At 50.7% G+C, this 25,816-nt stretch overlaps 1 protein-coding gene across 1 annotated transcript; it reads right to left on the bottom strand.

The window, feature by feature from the left end:
• Positions 1 to 18,797: 18,797 nt before the first annotated feature.
• On the bottom strand, positions 18,798 to 22,223 carry LOC135400444 (uncharacterized). Its single transcript, XM_064632276.1, has one exon. The coding sequence runs from the start codon at positions 22,221 to 22,223 to the stop codon at positions 18,798 to 18,800; it is 3,426 nt and encodes a 1,141-aa protein (XP_064488346.1).
• Positions 22,224 to 25,816: the final 3,593 nt, after the last annotated feature.

Consider the following 25,816-nt stretch of genomic DNA (forward strand, 5'->3'; position numbering starts at 1 on the left):
GCGTAAGTGGACATGTCGGAACATATTACTCAACGCAGTACTAAGCGTGAATTGGAGGCGTTTAACAAACGATTAAGGTTAACACAATATTTGTATTCAATAAGTAAAGCTTTAAGGGGTTGTGACACGTCATTCCATATTATCCCAGGTAAATGTAAGTCTCTTTGTCTCACTTATGTGAACTTGCATTCACATCGGTACTGGGGAGAAATCACATGAGTACGGCCCCCTAAGGGAGTGCCCACAGCTATGAGGTATGTAACGAAAGTGCTTTACTCAGCTGTGTGTTCTAGGTCTTGTATCTCACGTACGACACGTAGAAGAATAATGCTTTTTCTCTCAGTACTGCTCTGGAGTGGGGTACGACGCAGGCATGACGTAATGAACCACATCTATTAAAGTGTCGCAACCCCTGTAAATATGTGTAAATAAAGCAACAAACAAATGAGGCAGTATAAGGGTATTGTCATGTACAAATTAAGCTCGCTTCAACTGCATTGTCACAAGGGAATGAATACAACTAGATAAAAATAAGAATTTAAAAATCTGCGCATTCGCGCTACAGCTGCTGCTGGAGACGTTCCACTTCCAGCTCCAGTTTTGTCTGTAGCAGCCTCTCTGTGTTGTGTTTCAGCAGTTCAGTCTGCTGCTTGAGACGCTCTGTTTCTTGCCTGAGATGGCATAGCTCGAGCTCTTCGAGAGCAACTCTCTGGCGGAGCTCGACGAGCCGTTGTTCCATCGTAGCCGTCTCAGCGTCCTTGTTTATAGCAAACCCGAATAACTCCGCTCTATCTTTTCCCTAGTGTCCCTCCTGGCTTGCTGGGAACGCGCCTGTGTACTGCTCTGTGCCCGCTGCTCCTCTGCACCATTCCCAGCATCGGCAAGCGGCTGTGAAGAGGCACTACCACCTGTGCCACTCACCTCGCAGGTCTCTACAAAGTTGTCGTCCTCATGCAGCCCAACGACAGGCACAACATCCTGGACCACAGCACCATAATCGTGGTCATCACTGGTGGATGGCCCGGCAGACTTGCGATGACCTCCTCGATAATGGTAGCGCCGTTGTAGAAAGCAAAAAATACGGATGACTTGGTTTGGTGAAATGTGCAGCAATTTCCTTCATTGTTCTTTAGTACCCCGTTAATAAGCTGAATGTTCGACTTTACAAGTGACCCAGTTTTGTGTGTTTTGTGCGTGCATACATGTGCTTTCTCAATTCACGTTTTCTTCTGGTTTGTTTTGAACAGTTTGCTTCAACCCTAGTTATGATTGATTGATTGATTATGTGTTTAATGGCACAAAGGCAACAAAGGCCATAGAGCGCCAAAACTATGGTGAGTGTGTCCTAGTTATGAAGAAAATCAAACGACTAAGGACATTTGTTATGTCACAAAGGACAGTGTGTAAAGGTTAATATGCATAGTGTTGTGAAGATGATGAGGAGCTCCGGAAGATGATGAGCAACGCGCCCCGCGCGCCTGCCCCTTGTCGCAGAATAAACTAGTCACTGACCCGTGAACACGTATCTGCTTCCTTCGCGCTAACATAATTGGTGGAGGTGCGAGAGCTTTCTCCCGCCCCCTGTTTCACATGTTCCTACCTGGAGCTCCGAAGTGGAAGGAAAATACCCCCGGTGACACCCCCTGGGCAACAGCAACAGGCAACGGAGGCAGGCAGCGGAAGCGGGAGTCAACCGACGACGGCTGCGCTGTCTCCGACTCGCGTTTGCCAAATGCGTCAACGGGACCCGCCGCCCTTCAGCGGCGCAGCGGATGACGACGTGAACGACTGGCTTGCCCAGTACAATCGAGTGGGCTCTCATAACAGCTGAGACGAGACCGCCAAACTCGCTAATGTGGTTTTCTTCCTGAAGGGCACGGCCTTACAGTGGTTCGAGAACAACGAGTCCAGCCTTACATCTTGGCCCACTTTCGCAGACTCGATTACCAAGGCATTTGGCCGACCGTCCCAGCGGAAGCATTACGCTCTCCAGCGCCTAGAGCGCAACTCCCTGGCGAGACCTGCACCTGCTATGTGGAGGATGTCCTCTTCTTATGTCGTCGCGTCGATCCGGCCATGAGCGAGGTAGATAAAGTCAATCACATTTTGAAGGGCATCGCTGACGATCTCTTCGGCTTCCTCGCGCCCAAGTCGCCAAAAACCGTGTCGGAACTTATCGAGGAGTGCAGCGAGTTCGAAGAAATGCGGAACCGCAGACTTTCTCCTGGGTTCCATCGCCTCCCGGAAACACTTGCAACCTCGACCCCTTGCGACACATGGTCTCTCCTTGACCTTGTCCGTCGTGCTGTCGCCGAAGAGATCAGGTCCGTTATGCTGTCGACTCCTTTTACTCTACCTGCTTATTCCACACCTTGTGAACCCCACCAAGACAAGCTCGCTACCGCCGCAGCCTCTGGCGCCCACCTTGACGACATGGGTTTACTTACCGAGTCAACGTACGCTGCAAGGCCGACATACGCAGACGTGTGTGCTTCCCGCCCGTGGCAACCTCCTGTCCCACATTGGTTTGATTGATTGATTGATTATGTGTTTAATGGCACAAAGGCAACAAAGGCCATAGAGCGCCAAAACTATGCTGAGTGTGTCGGAGACGATTATGGGAAAGATGATGTGAGAGAGAGTGTGGTAGTTAAAACCTATCTACAGGTATGAGCGATGAGCGATGATTGATTGACCAGGATAAGAGAGAGGAGGATGACGATAGCAAGCGAGCATGGCAGTTAAAAGCTATCTACAAGTGTGACAATGAGATATTTACATGAGGAGTTCGGTGATAAGGGATAAAAGCGGAGCAATGCTTATCATCTACATCTGACTAAGAAACCCACACGTGGTCAAAAATTTGATTACGTTATCAAACGGCACAAGAGGGGTGTCACCCAGTAGAAGGGCTGGGTGGAGTGGGACATGGTATCTGTAGAATGCGGTGAAATACTGTTGGCGTTGGTGTTCGAAGTGAGGGCAGGATGCCAGTACGTGCAAGACAGTCAAGCTGTCACCGCAGTGCGCACAAGCTGGCGGATCCTGACCTCTGAGTAGGTGGTGATGCGTGAGCCATGTGTGTCCAATCCTCAATCTCGCGTAAAGAACTTCGGATGATCTGTTGATGTGTTCAGTCCGATGCGGGGGAGAAACGTGTGGCTGTGTGAGGTGTAGCTTGTTATTTTCTTCCATGTCCCACTCCTGCTGCCACTGTGTGCAGACAGCTCTCTTTAACACTGGCAGGATGTCTTGGTAGGGTAGTCCTAGAGCTGACTCCTCTTGTGCCAACGCTCGCCGAGCCTCACGGTCGGCTCGTTCATTCCCCGGGATCCCAGTGTGGCTGGGGACCCAGCAGAGACAGATTGAAAAGCCTCGGGAACAAAGTTGGGTCGCAAGCGCTCGCACAGAGCTTAGCGAATCGGAATAAATCACTGAATTTTGAAGGTCGTTTTGTTGAATGTGCCGCAGAGCCAGGAGAATCGCGTAAAGCTCTGCGGTGAGAACTGTGGCGTTCGTGTTCAGGCGTGCCGTCATAATAGAATCACCTTCAAGGGCAACGGCCGCCACACCATTGCTTACTTTAGTCCCATCAGTGTAGATTGCATGGTGGTTCCCGAAGTTATGGTGAATCTCCAGGAATTCCTGGAGAATGACAGTGTGCGCAGTGGATTGTTTGTCAAACTGTGTCATTTTTAAATTGGATTGTATTAGATGTCTCTGCCAAGGCGCAGCATCGAGGACTGCCTGCTGCAAGGGAACGCCAGAGGGGCTGAATCCCACACGGGAACTCGCCGCCTCCACACGAAGCGGGAACGAGGGTACAACAGAGGGCTTTGCAAGGAAGAGTCGCTCCAGAGCGGGGTTCACACTAGAGTGTACAACTGGGTCATCGCCCTGGCATCTGTACCTTAGCGCAGCCTTCACATGTTCAAATTGTCTCCGTCTCTCGAGCGGCCATTCATTGCCCTCAACATACAAACTCTTCACAGGGGACGTCCGGAAGGCACCGGTGGCGAGTCGGATGCCTTCGTGGTGGATGGGGTCCAACACCTTCAATGCCGAAGGCCGCGCCGAGCCATACACGACACTCCCGTACTCAATTACTGATCGCACAACCGAGTCATAGACCCGCAACAGTGTGACTTTGTCGGCTCCCCACGATCGATGGGATAAAACTTTGAGTATGTTGGAGGATTTCAGGCACTTCTGTTTTATATAGTTTATGTGTGGCACAAAAGACAGCTTCTTGTCAAACACCACCCCCACAAATTTTTGCTCATCAGAAACTGGTAGTGTGTTGCCACCGAGGAGCAGCGAGGGCTCAGCAAATGTGCCTCGCTTCCTAGTAAAGACAACACACGCTGTCTTTTGCGCGGAAAACCTGAAGCCGTTTTCATCAGCCCACTTAGATAGACGGTTGATCGTGAGCTGCACCTGCCTCTCAGCTGTTGAAAGATTTGATGCCGAGTAGGAAACCTGGACATCGTCTACGTACAGGGAGTACTGGACGCCAGGTGGGATGGCTCTGGCTATCGAGTTCATTTTCACAACGAATAGCGTAACGCTCAGCACAGACCCCTGTGGAACCCCGTTCTCTTGTACAAAGACGTTAGATAAAGTTGAGCCCAGACTGACATGAAACTTTCTATCTCTGAGGAAATTATCGATGCACCTGTACATGCACCCTGTGATACCACATGCGTGTAGATCTTGCAGAATCCCGAAGCGCCATGTGGTATCGTACGCCTTTTCGAGATCAAAAAACACGGATACGCAGAACTGCTCTCGAACAAAAGCCTCTCTGATTTGTGATTCTAGGTGGAGTAGGTTGTCCTGGGTGCTCCGGCCGGAACGAAAACCGCTTTGGTGTTTGTCAAAGATGCCTGCCTCTTCCAAAACATATACGAGCCTTGCATTTACCATGCGCTCGAAAGTCTTCCCAAGGCAGCTGGTTAATGCGATGGGGCGATAACTAATAGCAGCAGACGGGTCTTTCCCTGGCTTGAGAACCGGAACCACTTCGGCTAGCTTCCAGGACAACGGAAGAGTTCCTTCTCTCCACACACGGTTAAAAAAGTGGAGTAAGATTTGTTGCGACTGGGGTGTTAAATGCCGCAACATGTCATAGTGTATGCCGTCAGGGCCAGGTGCAGTGTTCTTTCTTGCCTGTAGGGCTCTCTGAAGTTCATGTGTGTTGAAGGGTACATTGTAAGGTGCTGTATCTTGTTTAGGTTGTTTAATGATGCGTTTTTCAGCAGCGGTTTTGTGTGACAGGAAACGCTGGCTGTAATGCGAGGAGCTAGACACGTGTTCAAAGTGTCCGCCAAGTACGTTAGCCTGTTCCTCCAAGGACGTACAGGGAACGCCATTCTGCGAAAGACAAGGCACTGTAAACCCTTTGTATTTCCCGGAGATCTTATTGATACGGTCCCACACAACCTTGGCTGGAGTTCGCGAGTTCAATGTACCCACAAACTCCTTCCACGAGTTGCGCTTGGCCTCCTCCCTTGTGCGTTTGGCTGCAGCACGCTTCCCTTTGTATTGGATCATGTTGTCAACTGTCGGGTATCGACGCAAACGAGCCCACGCCTTTTGTTGTTCCTTGCGCGTCCGTTTACAGTCGTCGTTCCACCAAGGCTTTGAACGCTTGGGCAGAGAGGACGACGTCTTGGATATGGATTGTGTAGCAGCATGTATTATCGTGTTTGTTATGAATTCGTTGGCCTCGTCGATACTCATGTTGTCAGTGTTGTGTAGGGTCAGGTCAGCCAGCACGCTGAACAGCGCCCAGTTCGCATCCTGCAGCCTCCAGCGGGGTTTTCGCGTACACAGCACAGCATCATCACACTGATACTCGACCCAAGTTGGAAAATGGTCACTGCCATAGGGGTTTTGGATCACGTGCCACTGCAGATCTTGTGCAATGGTCGCACTACAGATGGAAAGGTCCAATGCAGAGAATGTCCGTGTTGATGTGCTGCAGTATGTTGGTTGTGTTGTGTTCAGGAGTGTGATGGAGTGGCGGAGGAGTAAATCCTCAAGAAGTCTGCCCCTCGAGTCCAAATCTGAACATCCCCACAAACGGCTGTGTGCATTAAAATCCCCCATAATGAGGAATGGGGCTGCCAGCTGGTCCAAGAGATCTTCGATATCCTGGTGCTGCACATCTGCTGCAGGAGGAAGATATATTGAGCAGAGCGTAAGTGGTGTAGAGAGATTCAATCGAACAGCCACAGCTTCCAATGTTGTTGTCAACGGCACCTCAACTGCAGCAACAGACCGGGATGCTAGAATCGCCACTCCACCTGAGGATCGCGTAACCACCGGGCGATCCCTTCTAAACATTTGGTATTGTTGGAACGGATTTGTGTGTCCAGAGTTCAAATACGTCTCTTGGAGGCAGACGCCAATTGGCCTGTGCGCCTCCAGGAGGTCATGCACATCATCATTGGCCCGCAGTTCGCCCATATCGGCCCACGCAGCCGCCTGCGGACTACCAGACAGCATTCGACCGCTTTTCACGCACCAACACGTGGCGCACGGCCGACGGACGCCCCATCTGCTATTACTGCCACTCACCTGGCCATATCCTGCGATACTGTCGCCGCCGCCGACCTGACACTCCCCCGCCTGGCCCGGTTTACTATTCACGCCAAATGCTGCGGGACTCTGCTAACGACACTGATCACGCAGGTGGCGAACGGCGCTCACGGTCGCCGTCGCCGTACCCCCGTCGTCGGCGGTCGTCGTCGCCCATGGTTACACCGGTCCCAAACTAATTCGTGCAGCCTGCGGTACCCTGGAAGCGCAGGCTGCAGCTCCGAATCCGCCGCTATATTCCGCCGTATATTCTTTCGGTCCAAGCTCCGCCCACCCTGTCGCTTTACGCCCACAACGCCCCAGCCATATCTCAATCCTCCTGGACAGTCACCCTGTGCTTCTCCTAGTCGATACCGGCGCCACAAGATCATGTGTGTCCAGGGAGTTCTGCCGCCGTATCCGGAAAGTTTGCATGCCGCCGCCGGTCGGACAGTTCGTGCGTATGGGAGACATCTCTCTGGTCGGCCCGATAGCATTCTGCGCCGCTAGGGTGTCTGCTTCTGGATCAACCCATGCTGTCTCCTTTCTGGTCCTGCCACAGTGCATCTGTGATGTGATACTGGGCACCGACTTCCTGTACGACATTCGGGCCGTGATAGACTGTGGTACTGGTACCACTAGTTGGGATATCTTACCAAACGAGACCTTGTTTGACCAAAACCAGCACAGCACCGTCAGATTGTGTGCCGAAGAAGATGTCGTTCTATTCCCTCACGCGCTGTCTCCCGTACGTCTCCGCGCCTCTACATCTTGTCCGAACGGGCCCGGTTTAGCGCCTTGTGCGCCGGCATTGCTGTCCGAAGGCCTGCTGCTCCCTGTCAGTCTGGTATGCCTGACGTCATGTAGAACATTTGGCTGGGTCCTCAACCCCACGACAGAAAAGCATTTCATCCCGCAAGACATGTGTGTCGCCACTCTTACAGCCGTCGCCCCCGACGCAATATTTCGTGCATCACACGACGCCTCTACCAGCACCGGTCTGCGGCAGACTCCTCCCTCGGCTCTCCCGTGGCTCCGTAAGGCCATCGCCGATGACTTGCCGCCAGATGAACAGCAGCAACTATTGTCTACCCTGGGAAAATTTCATGACATCTTCGATTGCGACGCCTCCAGTCCTCACTTACCGGTTACGAACATGGTAGAGCACCCTATTAATACCGGCAGCTCCCCTCCGGTTCACTGCCGCCCCTATAGGGTCTCGTCGTCGGAGCGCGATGTCATCCAATCGCACGTCGCCGACATGGTCAAACGCGGCGTGGTTCAGCCATCGTCCAGCCCGCGGTCTTCCTCTGTTGTCCCCGTTAAGAAAAAGGACGGTACTTGGCGGTTCTGTATTGACTTCAGGAAGTTAAACAAGATCACAAAGAAAGACGTGTATCCGCTACCCAGGATTGACAACCTCATTGACTGCCTCAATGGGTCCGAATACTTCTCCTCCCTGGACCTCCGCAGCGGTTACTGGCAGATCCCCGTCGCCGATGCCGACCGTGAAAAAACTGCTTTGGTTACCCCGGATGGCTTATACGAGTTCACCGTAATGCCATTTGGTCTGTGCAATGCCCCCGCTACATTTGAGCGGATAATGGATACCATCCTGCGAGGGCTGAAGTGGCAAACGTGTCTCTGTTACCTGGACGATGTAATAGTATTTTCTTCCACGTTTCAAGACCATATCGCCAGGCTATCGGAGGTCCTCTCCCGTTTGCGGTGTGCTCGGCTTCAGTTGAATTCGAAGAAATGCTCCTTCGGTGCTCGCCGTGTCACAGTCTTGGGCCATGTCGTTGAACGCGACGGCATCCATCCCGACCCTAAAAAGGTGCAAGCGGTTCAGGATTTTCCCCCGCCCTCCTCACTCAAGCAACTACGAGCGTTCCTTGGCCTTTGCTCCTACTTTCGGCATTTTATATCACGCTTCGCCGACATTGCCGAACCGTTATATCTCCTCCTCAAACGTGATGCGCCCTATACTTGGACAGCCGCTGCGAGCTCTGCTTTCGGGGAACTCAAACAACGCCTCACCACGGAGCCCGTCCTGGGATTCTTCGTTCAGGACGCCTTGACCGAACTGCACACCGATGCTAGTGGCACGGGTTTAGGCGCAGTACTTGTCCAAAAAGTTAACAGCGTGGAACGAGTCATCGGCTACGCCAGCCGTACCCTCTCCAGCCCAGAACGCAACTACTCCACAGCTGAAAAAGAGTGCTTAGCGATTGTCTGGGCCATCTCCAAATTTCGCCCCTACGTTTATGGCAGGGCTTTTGCTGTCGTGACAGACCACCACTCCCTTTGCTGGCTGTGCAATCTGAAAGACCCCGGTGGCCGTCGGATGCTAAAACTACAAGAGTACGACATCACCATCGCCTACAAGTCCGGACGACACCACTCCGACGCTGACGCTGTCTCCCGCCTCCATCCCTCCTCTGCGGACGACGTGACGGCTTCTGCCCAGTTCACCGTCTGCCCTTTGTCTACGGTCGATGTCGCAGCCGCACAAAGCCAGGACCACAATCTTGTCCCTCTCATACAACATTTGCAGAACCCCGAAAGACCAGCCCCCCGGCGCCTTCAACGAAAAGCGATGTTGTACTCTTTGCACAACGGTGTCCTCTACCGAAAGAACTACCATCCCGATGGGAACCGCTGGCTACTCGTCGTGTCATCATCCTTACGCAACGACGTCATTCGGACCTGTCATAACGATCCCTCCCCCGGCCACCTTGGGTTCCTCAAAACATACTCTCGCTTGGCCCATCGTTTCTTTTGGCAAGGCATGCACCGGTCTGTATGGAAGCATGTTCGTGCCTGCCTTTTGTGCCAACAGCTTGTCGCGACGTGAAGTTAAGAGTCGAACACAGGCAGCAGGAGGAATAGCCAGTTTACTGGGCAAGAGCGCGACTAGAATGAACGCCGGTGAAGATGATGCGTGCCCGATGAGCTTGGCTGGTCACGAGGGCGTGGCCTAGCATCGTCGTCAGCTACAGGTACCCCCTCCCTGGACCGTATGCCGGCGAGGTATGAGACGGACAGAAGGTAGGCCGGGTGCCCAATGTACCGAACGTGACAGATGCACCGGTGAGGGCGGGCAGGGGGGACGGGGCACGAGAAGGCTCGGGCACCGGGGTGATGGCAGGCAAAAAGGCAGGCTTGACACGATCCACCGAGACCACCTCGAGCCGGTGAGGAAGCCTAATGGTGATGGTCCTCGCCTGACGATAGTGGACGGGAAAAGGGCCGTCGTACGGGGGTTGGAGCGGTTTACGAACCGCGTCGTGCCGCAGAAACACATGGGTTGCGGAATGAAGAGCCGGATGAATGAAGACGGGACGGGACGAAGAGGACCGTGTGGGCAGTGGTCGCAAGTCAGCACAGTACGACTGCAGGCGAGTGGCGTAGTGAAGAAGGTCAGGAGCGGGTTGGGCGAGAGTTGCATGGTCGAAGAATTCTCCTGGTAGTCTTAACGGCGCGCCATGCACGAGCTCAGCAGGTGAGGCAGGTGCGTCTGTCTTGACGGCAGCCCTGCGCCAAGGAGAATTAGTGGTAGGCGTTCCACCCAGTGGCTGGGGTCGTCATGTGAGCGCAGGGCGGTCTTCAGAGTGCGGTGGAGCCGTTCTACGAGGCCGTTGGCGCAAGGGTGATAAGCTGTCGTCTGTCGATGTTGGGAGCCGAGAAAACGGCACATCTCTGCGAACAGATGGGAGGTGAACTGGCGGCCTCTGTCGGTGGTAATCCTACCGGGCGCGCCGAAGCGGGCCACCCAAGTGTCGAGGAAAACGCGCACCACCGTGTCAGCAGTTATGTCGGCGATGGGAATGGCTTCCGGCCAGCGGGTGAAGCGGTCAATGCAGGTGAAAAGTTAGGCTTTGCCGGCAGATGGGGGAAGATGAACATGACGGAAACGAGCGTCGGGTGTAGGAAACGGTGATGGAGGCGAAAGTGTGTGGCGCTGAACTCTTGAGCGCTGACAGGCCAAACATAGGCGGGCCCAATCGCGGACGTCTCGGTTCAGCGAGGGCCAGACAAAGCGAGCCGCAATGAGCTTTTGAGTGGCCTTGGACCCTTGGAGTGGACCCATGGAGTGGCCTTGATTCCTGAGTGGTGCAGGGAGTGAAAAACGTCGAAGATGTGTCGTCGAAAATCTTGCGGAATGAGGGGTCGTGGGCTGCCGGTGGAAACGTCGCACAGCAAATGGTAAGGCGTTCCAGGGAAGGGAATTTTGTGGATGGACAGAGATTGTGGACAAGCAATGAGGTCTTGGATGGCAGCATCGTAGTCCTGAGCTCTACGAAACTCCTCAGGAGATACATTGGACCCTACAGAGTAACACGCAGGCTCTCCGCTCTAAATTATGAAGTTGCGCCTCTCGTCCCACCGCCGGACCGCCGCTTCCGGGGAACGGAAGTCGTGCACGTGCTCCGCATGAAACCGTTCGTCCGACCACCCACTTTCTTACCCACCCCTTCCGAAGGAGGGGGGTAATGTTGTGAAGATGATGAGGAGCTCCGGAAGATGATGAGCAACGCGCCCCGCGCGCCTGCCCCTTGTCGCAGAATAAACTAGTCACTGACCCGTGAACACGTATCTGCTTCCTTCGCGCTAACAATAGTTACGTTTGGTATGTCATAATATTTTAGGTTGCCCAAATATTTTGCTCTACATATTAATTCATTGCTGTATTGTTGTTTGTTGTTGTGTCCGTATGTCTTGTAGATAGTTTATTGAATACACCACAGGTGCTCTTTTTGTAGCACTACGTGCTCAATGGGGTTGTAGCGCTTTCCCTCGAATTAGCACAGGCAAACGTAGAATGCTATTGTCTGCATCAGTGTGAGGCTGCATTTCAAGTTTCACAACAAGGGATGTGACATCACATGGCGTGTATGCTGAAACAACCCCTTCGAATAACCATTTTACAAATAACATAGCAATTCCCTTATCCCCCTACTTTCAATGTTCTGCACACTGTACGTGCGGTACGGAGTGCTTCGTTGTAAATTAGTAAGCCAATCAGGTGCTGTCTTGATCTATGAAACTTTCTTTGTCCCAACCTGTGCTCTTTTGCAGCTGTTCCACCTTGTCAGGAGTGTTTGTCTTCCCCTAGACAACACATTACAGTCGAACGCAATGTCAGACGTGCCTTGTGTCAGACGTGCCTTTTCACGTGACAGCCTTATTAGTACATAATACCTGCATTACTTACCCACGGTTGTCCATACCTCCTTCAACCCCAGTGATACTGGGGGAATCTTCTCCAATAATATCGATCACAGCCTGTGTGATTGCAGAGGGCTGCGAGACATTGCCTCCTCGACCTGTAATCAGCAGCCCAGAACGCTGTAGCACAAAAACAAATGTGAACACGTGTGCTCAACAGTGTGCCCTTCTAGATCGAAAGCTAAGTAGTGTACCTTATACTGTGGTTTGTGATTGAGATGTCAAATGACGCTAAATATGTTCTGGCAAGAATATATTGTAAAGCTGCCACTGAAGCACTTGGATGCGAAACGATGCTAAAAGGGAGCCAGCAAATTGGGTTCCATTCTCATTGCTTTTCTTCCACTCTCATCATTCAATTGTAAGTACGCAACTGTGGGATGTGAGGCTTCTGCTGTGTTATGCCAAGTTCTTGATACATTTCTTAACGTCAGTGGTGGAGGTCATGCTCCTCGTACAGGCTGATTGTGATGTAGGACTGTGTGTATGTCTTTATTTCACTTCCATTGCGAATAACGAAGGCACAAAAGAGAACCCAATGTAAAAACGAATGTATATAATAAAGCCTGTCTGCTGCTTACCAGTTTGGAGTGACAGCCTCCTGAACTCAGAGAAAATGGTTCTGTGCCTTGTGCACAAGTTTTCGCACTGTCTTTTTAACTCTGCAACAGTTCGTAGTGTAGTCGGGTGGCGTGCATTGAGCACATCCGCTATTTGTTCCCACGACGCCTTTTTATCCCTTTTTCGTGAGGGATGGACCCAACTTGCCCCTGATGACAGTCCTCCTTTCCATCACCTCTTGGAGAAACTCAAGTCTTTCCTCATCGCTCCACGTAGAGGCACGGCGCTTCTTTCCTGGAGCACGTTCCATTTCCAAAAATGCTAGAGCGAGGAAGTACGGCGTGATCGTCTGCTTACTAAAAGCGCGCATTATCACGTATTTGATCCAATGTCTCAGGTCATATTCCGGATAACGTATTTCTCAGCAGTCTTTGTGAAAAAGTTCCCAGCCCAGTACCATCCCAAATTTTCGCAAAACCCACAAGCGTCCCTCGCGCACTCGAGAGTGTGAGGCTCCCCTGCCGTATCTCAAGCTCCCGTTTCAAATACGTGCACGGAAGCAGACGACAAGCGCCCGTGTGTTAGATCTTTTCCGTGGCGTACTTCCTGTTCAGCGGCGGCGGGACCACCTTCGAAGTGCGGGTTCCGAAGCAAAATGCGTACTTTCAATGTTACCCAGTGCTCCGATTTCAGTAAACTGTAATATTCTAATAATTGTTATCTTTTTGTATTAGTGGAGAATTTCGACACGCATATCGGCGGTTCCACAAAACAGGTTCCACGTACAAACGCTATTAAATTATCACATTGTAACCGTTCTTATTTTGCGTATAAATATATAATATATTTTAGCAGTTCCTTTCATCATCGCCGAAATCAGCGAACATCAGCTGGTGAGAGTCATCGGTAACGGCATCACTTTCGGAAATTTAGCAGTTTAGCGCGGCAAATACGCGCGCGTGCTCGTCTCCATGTGTCGGCGTTTCGTTCCTTTCAACGCTTGGAAAAGGTACTTTCTCTTACAGTAGTTGCAACAACCGCTTTCACGGTTTTCTTGGCAACGTAAACTGTGATTTATCTATTGTTTTCCACGTCTCTTGCCAGGTTGCACTCACGAGTGAACGCACATGGGTAATACCATTCAGGGCGAACGCTCTGCCACTATCCGATGCCTTGTCGAGCACCGCGAAAGGAAAAAGATCGTCACTTTTGGCGGCGAGAGGAAGATAGGGGATTTAGCAAGAGCATTAAGTGCGACAGATTTTAAAGTGGCTTGAAAAACTTCAGAATTGAGGTGGGTATACAATCGGATACTGCCATTTTTGTTTCTGATCAAAAGTGTAGCGGAGAACTATTTTTTTTCACGCAGATGTGCAAAGGAAACCGTGTAGGAAATGGAGCATCGAACAAGAAGAAAAGAAAAGCACTGGTTGGACTCCAGATTTTTAGCAGTCAGGAACTTGTCAGTACTTATTTCCCTTGTAGATTTGTTGCATAATGCTAATGTTTGAATTCTGTCCCAACATTTCAGGACACCTACCCATGGACCACCTATACTGGAGTAAGGCTGCATGAAGCTGAGGAGGTCCATGTGAATTTGAAGTCATCAACGTTGAAGTATGTGATATCATAAATGGTGTTGCGACCGCCCTTGAACTCTACTGGATTCTGAACACCAGCTACAGCCCCCAAAAGAGAAACACATGGTGTGTGCTGGAGTATTTGTTTGGGCTAACACACACCTGGTTAACTCCACTCGCCAGCGTGTTATAAAGTACTTTGAATCACAATAAAAGTTTGTACAAGGTATTGTTGTATTGTACAACAAAAGTTTGTCTCTCATGTGCTTCTAAGACGCATGCACTGGACACATTGCACAGTTAACAGTTTTTTCTATTCTATAAAGTCAGGCGAGGTAATACTAAAGATCCTAACAGTTACTACCGTGTCCACCGAAGCCGTAGTAACAGCACAAGTAGTAACAGTTACTTTCCTTGCTGTTACTACCTGCAGTTACTAGCAAGTTAGTAAAAACTGCGACAAGCCCTATGTGTAGTAGAGAGCACAACCTCTTTTCTAAGAGTGTGTAGATGGAGCCGTGCAGTCACCAGCGGCGTACCGCTACCGGTAGTTCGAGCGTGATGCTCAGGAAGGTGCCGCTGGTGGAAGCCCGAGGAGTGCCATCGAGAAGAGTGTGGCGACGTGAGGCGGAGTGCGTGACCATGGCGAAATGAGCACCCAGATGGGCGAACCATGGTGTTGAGTAGCCGGGCGTTGAGATGGAGTGCGGTAAATGATGGATTGCGGATTGATTGAGTATAAGATAGAGTGCGAAGTGCTGATGGTGAATTCTCGTCGCCGCCTAGCGGTTTGTTAGCAACAGGATGAAGATGACTAAGGGCACGAGCCGCGGTGCACGAATCGCGGGATATTCGACATTCGCTCGCTGGTCTTCAGACTGTATGGACATATTTACTTTTACTTTACTTTCAAGTTTACTTTTGTTATTTAACAAGATTCCGACTCCGGTTTTTCTGAGCTGGCGACGAGGATCAACGCACTGGCCACCGTCAAAACGCAGCTTCTCATATAGGACAACGAATTTCCCTGGTATTATCGCTGTCGCTACTTGCATTTTCCTTCTTGACATCCGAACCGCACCGACTGCAAGATGGGGAAACCTGGGACTGTCTCTGAACAGGAAGACAACAGCAAGCCGCCGAAGTTGGAACCACAGGGGTCCAACGCCAATGCTAATGATTCAGCGGTCGTCAACATGCTTGCAACCGCATTGAACTCAATCACAAGACTTCTAGAGCAACAACAGGTGACGACACTTCACGTAACTACGATTCCGGATCTGACCTCTACACTCCCGCTGTACTATGGGAATGACAGCGATTCTTTCAAGGACTGGCGTACTGCTGTGGAGTCTTTAAGGGAGAGATCGGGTTGAAACGACAACGCCACCCTGAGCTCTGCTATATCCAGGCTTCGAGGACGAGAGCTGGACTGGACCGAAGGCGTCAATCTCAAACAATGGAACAACCGGATCACTGCCGTGCGGAAGGAATTCGACATTCCATTTTTGTTTCGTCATTGGGTCAACCACGTAAACCTGAGCCGACAACGTGACAAAGAAACAATCGTGGACTACATTTACGCTCGACTGCAACGCAACAAAAAAAGGCAACTATAAACTGAGTGATGCTGATGTCGGAGTCGCCAAAACAAGGCACAAACCCACGCTGTCTGCCCTCTACGAGCTCAAAACAGGTTCGGTACACGAGGTGATACAATACTCAAGGGAAATTGACCGACAATCTCTCGACACGATGCCCCAGCACTACGCTGCGCGTCCAAATTGGGAAAATATTCCTAGCGAGTAGGAATGAGCAAGTTCAAGAGCAGTATCACTCGAGGACTCCAGAATGTTCACGATACTAGCATAGCGAGGTTCAGAGGAAGCCCAAACCAGTAACGGTAACACCAGATATGTGCGCAAGATGTTTTAACGTTGGACATCGAGCAAAGGACTGCCCTATTCTCGACACGCGTGCAGAAGAAGAAAATAGGGAGGCTTTTCAACGACGTCAAACTCGTGTGAAACTTGTACACAACCAAATAGCGCAACCAAGTGAAGATGAAGTCAACAACATCGTATCATCCTGTCGGGGCCCTGTACCTAGGAGTATGCCATCACGACAAGGATGGTCACGGCGATGCTAGCCGGACATTACTGAGTTTTAGTGCACCGTACGTTATCGCCTTTGCGTACGTAAGGGATAGCGCGGTGGTCCTGCGCACTTCGCGAAGCTCTCTTTGTGATTCGCGCGTGCGCAGAAGCACCAACGGTATCCCTTACGCACGCAAAGGCGATAGCGTACACTGCACTCAAACTCTCCATTGTCTAAAATTCGCGGAAAACGATGTCGCAAGATGTGCATGCCTATGTCAAAGGCTGCAATAAGTGCCAAGAGTACAATCACGTGCCAGGTGTTCATCCACGGGTCTTGCAGCCACGCGAACCCATAACAACGCCTTTCGATTGCATCGCCATTGACCACGTCGGTCCGATCAACACCGACGACCACAGCAAATACCTCATTACTGCACAGGTTCCCCAAGGTCGCCATTTTCCCATGTATTTGTTCCTATCCCGATGCGTGCAATGCCGGAGGCCGCCCTTAGATACCCCATTGTTACCAGACGTTGTCTTGCGTTCGGTTGTAGCGCGCTAAAGATCCAGTTGAAGCACAATCCAAGCCAGGCCAGGTCAGCGAAGGAGAAATGGACGACTGCGTCTGCGGCGCCTGGTACGACAGGCACGCTATGTGATGCACGCAGCCGTGCACTGGATCCTTCCGATCGCTCAACACATTTAAAAACGGGACCAAGAAGTGAAACACGGCACAGAAAGTTGTTATACGCGTTTTATTTGGACATATAAAGACTAGATTCATTCGCAGAAACAACAAAAACATTTTGCCGCTAAACTTAGCGCGCTGAAGTGATCCGGAACGGCAACAGTGGGGTATCTAGTGGCGGCCTTCTTCGTTGCACGCTTTTCCGAGGTGAGTCTGGGGGACCTGTTACTGCACACGATTTAACCACGCGCTTTGTTGTACTCCGTGCTGTGCCAAGCAAATCCACCGAACTTTTACTCACTCTCTTTGAGGAAGACGTCGTCCATACTTACGGAGCACCTCGAACAGTCATTAGCGTGAACGACAAAGTGCTCATATCTATGGCAGAAACAAAGTATTTCGCCGACCGCCACATCGCACGACGGACTACAGTGCCCTATACGCTGCGGAGACTAACGGAATCGTCGGACGGGTCAACGGTAGACCTGTACCCGTGGTTCGCAAAAACATTACGAAGTATTTGGAGGTTATTAAGACAAGATTCGATTCCAAACATCCATCCTTTCAAATCGGAGACCAAGTGCTCTTCTGCAGCGGAATCAGAGATGAGAATTATGAGCCCTTTTTGAAGGACCTTATACTATCAAGAACAATGCCCACAACGTTTGCCACATAGAACAACCGCTACTGAGTAGGACTACCCAAAAGGAAGATAGGGACGGCTATGCAGATCAACCCCTATCGCGAACCCTCTCATTTGGAACATCACTTTGACCTCAGTGAGCTGTTTCAAGAGGATGACCAGAACCAGCCTTCACCAGAGCAACCAAGCTTAACAGGTGACGCACCCTGTGCAACTCCATTGCTTTTTGCCATGACTTTTGCAGATCACAATCCCAAACGAACGCGCCGACCGCCTGGATGGCTACTGGATTACGTGACCGACGAGAATTTCGATTACTGCGAGGACGCAATTTCTTAGACCGGGGCCGGGTTAGCAAGGAGGATGAGGACGACTAAGGGCACGAGCCGCGGTGCAGGAATCGCGGGATATTCGACATTTGCTCGCTGGTCACCAGACTGTACGGGCATTTTTTTTTTTTTCATTTCATTACAGTTTACTTTTGTTATTGAATACGAGCTCGACTCCGATTCTTCTGACAGGTACCTCGGTAGAACAGTGCACCGTGAAAAAAAGGGGTAGATTCGTTCGATCTCTACAAAAAGGATATCCAAGACGGCCGTGAACCAAAACAACTTTATCGTCTTCAATGTTGGAACAACTGAATCGACCAGTCACAGTGCCCCACGCTCATCAACGTATCAGGGCACACCCTTTTTCCTCTTTTCATCGCCCTCTTTTTCGTCTCAACCACAACCAGGAAGACGAAGTTGCTGACACCTTAAAAACCAGCCCAAACCAAATACTAATTCATTACACACTCCCCCGGGAAATGAGAATTCTCATTTGCAAAAGTACTCAAAGTGATACCTGCCCCACCAACAAACTAGTAACCACACAACTCTAACAAATCTCTAAGGGGTAGAGCAGTTGCACTGGTCTGCGCAATACTGTTTTGTCCGACAGTCTTACTGCACACGCGCGAATGTTTTTGTCCCTGCCTGGAAACACCTCTGTGATGCGTCCGGTCTTCCACAGGTGACGCGGTAGTCTCTCATTATGAACAATGACTAAGTCTCCCACTCGTAGCGTCGGTTTTCTGCTGGACGTCTTGGCCATGTGCGCTGACCTAAGTTGCAGAAGATATTCTTCTTTCCATCGTTTCCAGAAACGATCTAGTAAGAGCTGCTGTTGTTTCCAACGGGCCTGTAGATCCTCTGTTGGCTTAGGTGCGCTCCCAGAGAAGGATGGTAACGAAGTAACCCGCTTGCCGACCAAGAAATGCGCTGGCGTAAGTGGTTCTGCTTCATCCGGGCTGTCGGCGACGGAAGTCAGAGGACGTGAGTTTACGACTGCCTCCACACCGTGCAGGATCGTGGTCAGTTCTTCAAAACTGAACCGGTTTTTCCCAAGGATCCTTTTGAGATTGTTCTTCACCACTCGGACAAGCCGCTCCCAGAAACCAGTCGCGGTAATGTTAAAGTTTTCAAGGGTGCGACGCGCGCCTTCGAGATCATGAGCGTTACTGAGACGTCCCCAGTCGTGTCTTCTGTTCTCAAGTATGCAACTGCTCCGTATGCCAAGGGACTTGCGTCCGTGAAAACGTGTACTTGTACTCCCGCGATGTCTCCTATTCCTTGGCTCACAAAACGCGGTATCTCGATGCGTTGCATGTACGGTAGGCCCTCGACCCATCGTGTCCACTCTCCAACCATCTCCACGGGTAGGTCTTCGTCCCAGCCAACGCCGGCTTGCCAGATCCGTTGGAATAGAATCTTTGAACATATCGTGAATGGTGACACGAAACCTAGTGGGTCGAATACCGATGCAGAGACTTGCAGTATCGTTCGTTTCGTAGTGCTTTCCGAACCGGTACTCCTGTTGTGTTGTGCAAGCTTCAGACTGTCTGTCTGCCGATCCCATCGTAATCCCAGTAATCCTGTGTCGTGATCTCCGGGACCAACCTCTTCTTGTTCTTCAAAAAGCTGGTTAAGACGCTTAGAATTTGATGCCCACTTCCTCAGGAGCATTCCCGCCGATCTCATGATCGCGTTGGCTTCTTTGTAAATCCGTTGGGCATCCTCCTCGCAGGAAGCCCCTGTTAACAGGTCATCCACGTAGAAGGATGCGGCGAGCTTGGAAGCTGTTGCTTTCAACCGTTCCTCTACGCCGTTCAGTGTTGCTGCCAAGAGGAACGGACTCGAGGTCGTCCCAAACGGTACTCTAGTCATTCTCCAAACTTCGGGGGCTGGTAAAGGACCCTCCTCCGTCGGTGTTTCTTTGTACCACAAGAAACGCAGTGCGTCTCGATCTTCCTCTCCAACCACTACCTGCAGAAATGCTTGGGCGATGTCAGCCACGAGCGCGATACGTTCGGTGCGAAAGCGCAGTAATAGCGGTATGAGTTCTGTGTTCAGCTTGGGCCCTTTTTCCAGGTACGCGTTTAATGGAGCTGAGTTTGGAGCGTGAGCGGAAGCGTCGAAAACGACCCTGAGTTTGGTGGTTGTGGAGCTTTCCCGAATCACCGCCTGGTGTGGCATGTAATATACATGCTCTGACGACGTTGGCTCCGAATCAGTAACGACCTCCGCGTGTCCTTGCTCCAGGTATTTGCGCATTGCTCCATCGTAGTCTAATAAGTGGCTGTAGTTTCGCCGCAGTCGTTTGACCAAAGTACGTAACCGGTGCTCTGCGACTTCTCTGTTGTCTTCTAGTGGACTACTGGTGTGCTTCCATGGCAACCCTACTTTGTACCGACCATCCTCCCGCGTGACTGTGCTCTCAAACTGCTTCATGACTGTATTTTCCTCGTGGCGACCGTCATCGGCGTTGTCGGTAATTCCTAGGCTCTCTAGCTCCCAAAATTTCCTCAGATCGAAGGTACTTTCCTCCGTTGCGGCTTCAACGTGCAAAACGCAGGTAAGCGCTTTAGTCTCCTCAGTCAACGATGACTTGAGTACGGCTGGTCCTTGGAACGTCCAACCCAAGTGTGTGTCGACGGCGACTGTGTTCGTTTTACCGGCACAGCGACGGACGTTTGTCTTCACCAGCTTCCACATTTGATCTGCGCCTATCAGAAGCCCGATTCCAGGTTCTGCTTCTACTCCTGGAAAAAACATCTCGTCGGCAATGTGTCCTCCTTCAGCTCTGACTGCTTCTACGAGAGCGTCGTCTGGGCATAGTGACACGATGTCCTTGGAGATGAACGGTATCTCCACGGCCTCCAGCAGGTGCTCCTTCTGATCATACTGGCTGCGGAGCTTTACTTGCACCAGTTTCTGTCGGTGAACGACTCCTCCCGTCGTAGCGTCGCCAAAGGTGTTCAGCCTCACCACTATGTCGCCTAGTTTCTCCAGGTTCAACCGCCTGGATACATCTTGACGGACGAAAGTCTTCTGGCTGCCGCCATCAAAGATCCCTCTAACATAGGCCGACTGTTTTCCGGCGAGAATCCACGCTCGAAATGTCTGTAATAGCACGACGTCGCCATCGTTTGCTCCTCCTGTGCTTGCGGCGTGCATGCTTGTTGTTTCGACCGTTTTAACCTTCGTCCCCGAGACGGAGTTCCAGTTGGGGTCGCAGAGTGAAGTCACGTGTTTGCCTTTGCACGACGAGCATACAACCCTCCTCCTGCAATCTTTGGCGCGGTGTCCTTTCACTGTACACCTAAAACAGCGACTTTCTGCGGAGAGTATCCTCTTTTTTCGATCCAAATCTATGGGGGCGGTGCAGTTCTCCATCGTGTGCTGCTCGGAATCGCAGAAGTTGCACCGTGCCACCTTCGCCGATGCATGCAAAACTGCGGATGCTGGTCGGGGTTTCTTGAGTCGGTTTCCCTTCGCTTGTTGATCTCGACCAGAATCATTTTTGCTAGCATTGCTGTTACCAGCTTTCTCTCTGCTCTCCACTTCTATTTGTAGAAAATCGAGAATGCTGTCGAGCTCGGATCCGGATGACCCCGTCATTCTGGTGCTTTCGCCGTTCCGTTGGGAGCCCTGGTGGCCGCCTGACGTGTTCGGTTGTGCAGAAACTATGGATCCACGAGCCGATCGACGATAGTACTCGACGGTGATATCACCAGGTAACGCCTTCAGGATGATGTCCACGAGTAACGCGGCGTACGTTGACGGGGAAATTCCGAGGGCCTGTAGTCCTCGTCTGTGTGTCTGCACGTGGTCGAACAACCGGCGGAGACCCCGGATGTCGTCTGACGACGTCACCACAGGAGGTGTTCTCAGCTTTCCAAGATGCTCTTGTTCAATTCTCTTCTGATCTCCGAAACGACGAGTCAAAATGTCAATCGCGTCCTGGTAGCACATCTCCGTCGCTTGAAGACCCGCTATCGCCGCGGCAGGTAGTCCGGACAGCAAAGAGCGCAGATATTGGAATTTCTCCCTTCGTGAGAGATCTTCATTTTCGTGAATAGACTGTCGAAACTGCTCCCAAAATGGTGTCCACTTCGCAAGATCTCCGTTAAAGGTCTGCAGCTGCAACCTTGGCAGTCGAACCGCACTTGGCCTTCCACTGTTTGATATCGGGTTCGTTGATGTCGTGGTGGCTGCCCCAATGTTCAGAACGGGTTCCGTTGCCTTCGCCTTCAACAGGCTCGTCATCTTGAGGACTTGATCTTCGTATTCGAGCACTGTCGCATACTCCTGATCCATGTGCTGATCGGTAATCAGCGGTTCTATTTCTCTATCCAAGATACTTAGCTCCTTGCTGTTGTGCAACAGCCTTTCCAGCAGTGATGCGTACGTTTGCGGTGTAGTAGTCGGGTCGGCCAGTGCTGCTGTCGCCTCGTTGATGACCTTAGTAGTCTGCGTTCGGCGTACAGCTCGCTTTGGCTTCAGCCGGTCCATCGTTGATCTGAAGACGATAATCCTCTAAACGTTGAGACAGCTCTGGTCCACGGTTCCTGGCTTCGATACAGTGGGAGGCCTCTGAGTCACTCTCCCGGGTTTCGGCACCATGAAAAAAAAGGGGTAGATTCGTTCGATCTCTACAAAAAGGATATCCAAGACGGCCGTGAACCAAAACAACTTTATCGTCTTCAATGTTGGAACAACTGAATCGACCAGTCACAGTGCCCCACGCTCATCAACGTATCAGGGCACACCCTTTTTCCTCTTTTCATCGCCCTCTTTTTCGTCTCAACCACAACCAGGAAGACGAAGTTGCTGACACCTTAAAAACCAGCCCAAACCAAATACTAATTCATTACACACCGGACCTCCAGTGATGGCTTCGAATGTGATGTTGCGATAATTCGAGATGCTAATAGGCCGAATTACGCCGAACATGGTGTTCTTCGAACATGAAACAATTGATGTTCTGAGGCTGGAACACATAGAAAGGACAAATACACACAAAGCCTCAAGTGCCTAAGAAATTAATGATGAAAGATGGAAGCCAATTGGGGGGGGGGGGGAGAGGTTAGCCAGCTGTAGAACTCGAACCGACATCTTACCTGGAACCCACATCTTCTGGATTACCGGGAATCCAGAAGATGTGGGTTCGAGTCCTACAGCCTGGCTAACCTTTTCAGTGACTTCCATCTTTCATCATGGTGTTCTTTGTTTGGATCGCCTAATGTGGATGAGATGATCTTCCTCAGCACAAGTCCTGACCGGCGGTGATGGAGATGTCCCAGCGGGCAGGTGTTCGTGGCCTCACGCTAGGACAGTGCTGGTGGAACTGACGCGCAGACGCAAAGGCGCGCGGCACCAGAAGCACACCCTCCTCGTTGTCCACAGGCTGCCACATGTCGTACGCAAAGCATATATGTAATGTTTGGAATTTGGAGTAATGTCTTGTGGTTCACTCAATTTTAATTTTGTGGGTTTTTCCTGCAATGGGGTTTGAAAGTGTGCACCCATATACTAGTGTCTGATAATGAGACTCCTCATATGTCATTGTCCGCATCATTGAACCACAGGGATGTGCTCCCTTATCTACAGGATATATAGTAGACAATGTACGGACAAGTTGTTCTACGTGACGTATTAAAAGTAGAGTATAGAAGGTCGAACTAACTTCGCTCATTAACTCACTTAGCTCATTCACTTGCGTTCTTACATGATTTGTCTCGTACGCTTTGCATAAAACAAGACTGCCGGCAGTGTAAAATGTGTGGCAGGGCCTCTGTGTTGCCGAGACGACCCGGGTTGGCGGTTGTGGTTTCTGTTCCGAGTGTGCTGAGGTGTTGTCACTTAGTGAACATTATGGTGCCTGTGTGTGCAGCATATATATGATACGACTAAATACATTCCTGTCAGTTGGAGATTTATTCCATGTGCCACTGTTGGTATGCTGCATATGTCCATTAAAAAAACACGCCTATTTGCGCTTTACTTTGGTATCTATGTTGTTGTGCTTGTGGAGATGCTGCCCCCCCCCCCCCCCGCCTGATATCAGCAAGGTATGGTAAGTGCAACGTTACACAGCTATGCATTCATCGGTCCGCTCTTCCACCTCGGACATGCCAGTGTCCATGCCGTTCAGAGCCCATAGTGTTGACCATAACACGGAGATGTCGTGATGGTCGACGACCTCCTCAAATGAAAACACTGGTCACGGCGCCGTGTCTCCATGACTATACATTTGTAACCAAGAGGAAGCACTATAGTTCAGAATGTTTGTTCACACTTAGCAGCATCCCTTACTAGTCTCCGGGACATTCATGTGGCGACATCGAAGCTGGCGGAGCTTAGGCTCCAACTCCATAAAAGGTGTTGTCAAGAAGAGCAGCCGTGTCGCCTGTACAGTGTTCAGTTCATCACCTGTCCTTTCCACGTCGTCCGATGAACAACAACGCTTCCTGCTCAGTCGGCTTGCCGGCGCCGCGACGCCCGACAAATCGCAAAAAAAGAAAAAGAAAAAGACGGCGCGGCCACATGACATCTGCGGCTGGCAGCCGAGGGAGGGGGCGTTTCTGCCGCGGGATTCAAAGCTCCCTCGCGCGCCACGATTGCGCCCTACGCTCAAACGCTTTGTACAAATATATATCACAGGGCTCGGAATCGTAATTTCTACTTCTCCCGTCATATTTTATTCCGATCATTTCCATGCTCCTTTAAGGTAGCTTAATATGGAGTCAAAATGCACCAGAGGTTCATCTCCTATAAGGAGTAAGGGATGGAATGGAATGTGCATATCGTATATCCGTTTAAAGGGACAGTCTGGACCCCACATATGAACTAAACAGACATTATCAGATAATTCCTTATATCCTTCCCTGCAGAGTATTTCGTTTATATTCGGCTCCGAGAATTTCTAATGCAATTTCGAACTTGCACCTTTTGTGAATAAGAGTCAAAATGCAGACTAACTGATGATACACGATGAAATTTGACTGAACCCCGAGACAAGGAAAACACAGACGATCACAAACACATTCTAGTTCGTGAATGTGTTTATGATCGTCTGTGATCGTGTTATGACCTCATTTTGATCAGTGAAATTTACACCCGTCACGGACGTATATGCTCATCTCACCCCTAATCATATTTTGCATGCTAAAGAAGGAGAGGGGGTCAATACGCTTCCTTAGCGAAAAAGAGTCTCGTTTTAGCGAATACCGTTTCAGAGACTCCGAGGCACGGTTTAGGGAATGTCGTTTTAGAGAAAACAGGTTTCGGTTTTGGTAGCTAGCTCCGAAGAACATAAAAAAAGAAAAGAGGAGGGAAGCACAGCAGGAATGAAAATAGTTCTGGTTACTGGTTCGAGCGAACATGATATTTTTTTTGCAACCGTCACTCCATCAAGCATACATTTCTTAAATGTGAACATCTTCGACACAAGTGTATCTGGTTGGGGAAAAAAACAATGATAGTAAATATCATATCATTTCTTAACTTGTTTTATTACACATAAGACATCGTAATAACTAACAATATACGAGACACCTATTTTAAGTGATGAGCGATAGCTCGTAGGTAATCGGCAGAGCTCATTTCTTGACGTCTGTGAAACACTCGCATTAGTGCTTCTTCCCTTCTCTTCGTGGCTACCCGCTGAGTTGGCAGCTCGGCTCCTCGCAGCAGGAACCCCACTAGCATTTATGTTCCTCGCTGTTCTGTTTTTACAGCCTCAATGATACAGCACAGGATGGGCCACTCCCACGAGGCTGTTGAATCTCCGGTGCCATGCCTCAACACGGTTCGTACCGCGAGGCTGTCCGGCGTCCATAAGCAGGGCGACTGTCCGCACCTCAGGGGGAGAAAGGGGGGTAGCCTTGCCTGGTACCGGCCTTGCGTGCACACAGGTTGTAGCTTTTAAACCACTGGAAAACGCCAGATGCTTCTGCCGGCATTTGTGCTTTGAGGCCGTTATACGCCTGAAAAGGAAATATGCAAAATCCATTATGTTACATCTGAGCTCTTAAGGATCTTGCTGCTGCCACTAACGCACATACTCTAAAAACAGAGCTTCACCGCATAGCGCGCTCTGCGCC

Source organism: Ornithodoros turicata, chromosome 7 (genome assembly GCF_037126465.1).
Source record: "Ornithodoros turicata isolate Travis chromosome 7, ASM3712646v1, whole genome shotgun sequence".
In the NCBI taxonomy this organism is placed as follows: Eukaryota; Metazoa; Arthropoda; class Arachnida; order Ixodida; family Argasidae; genus Ornithodoros; species Ornithodoros turicata.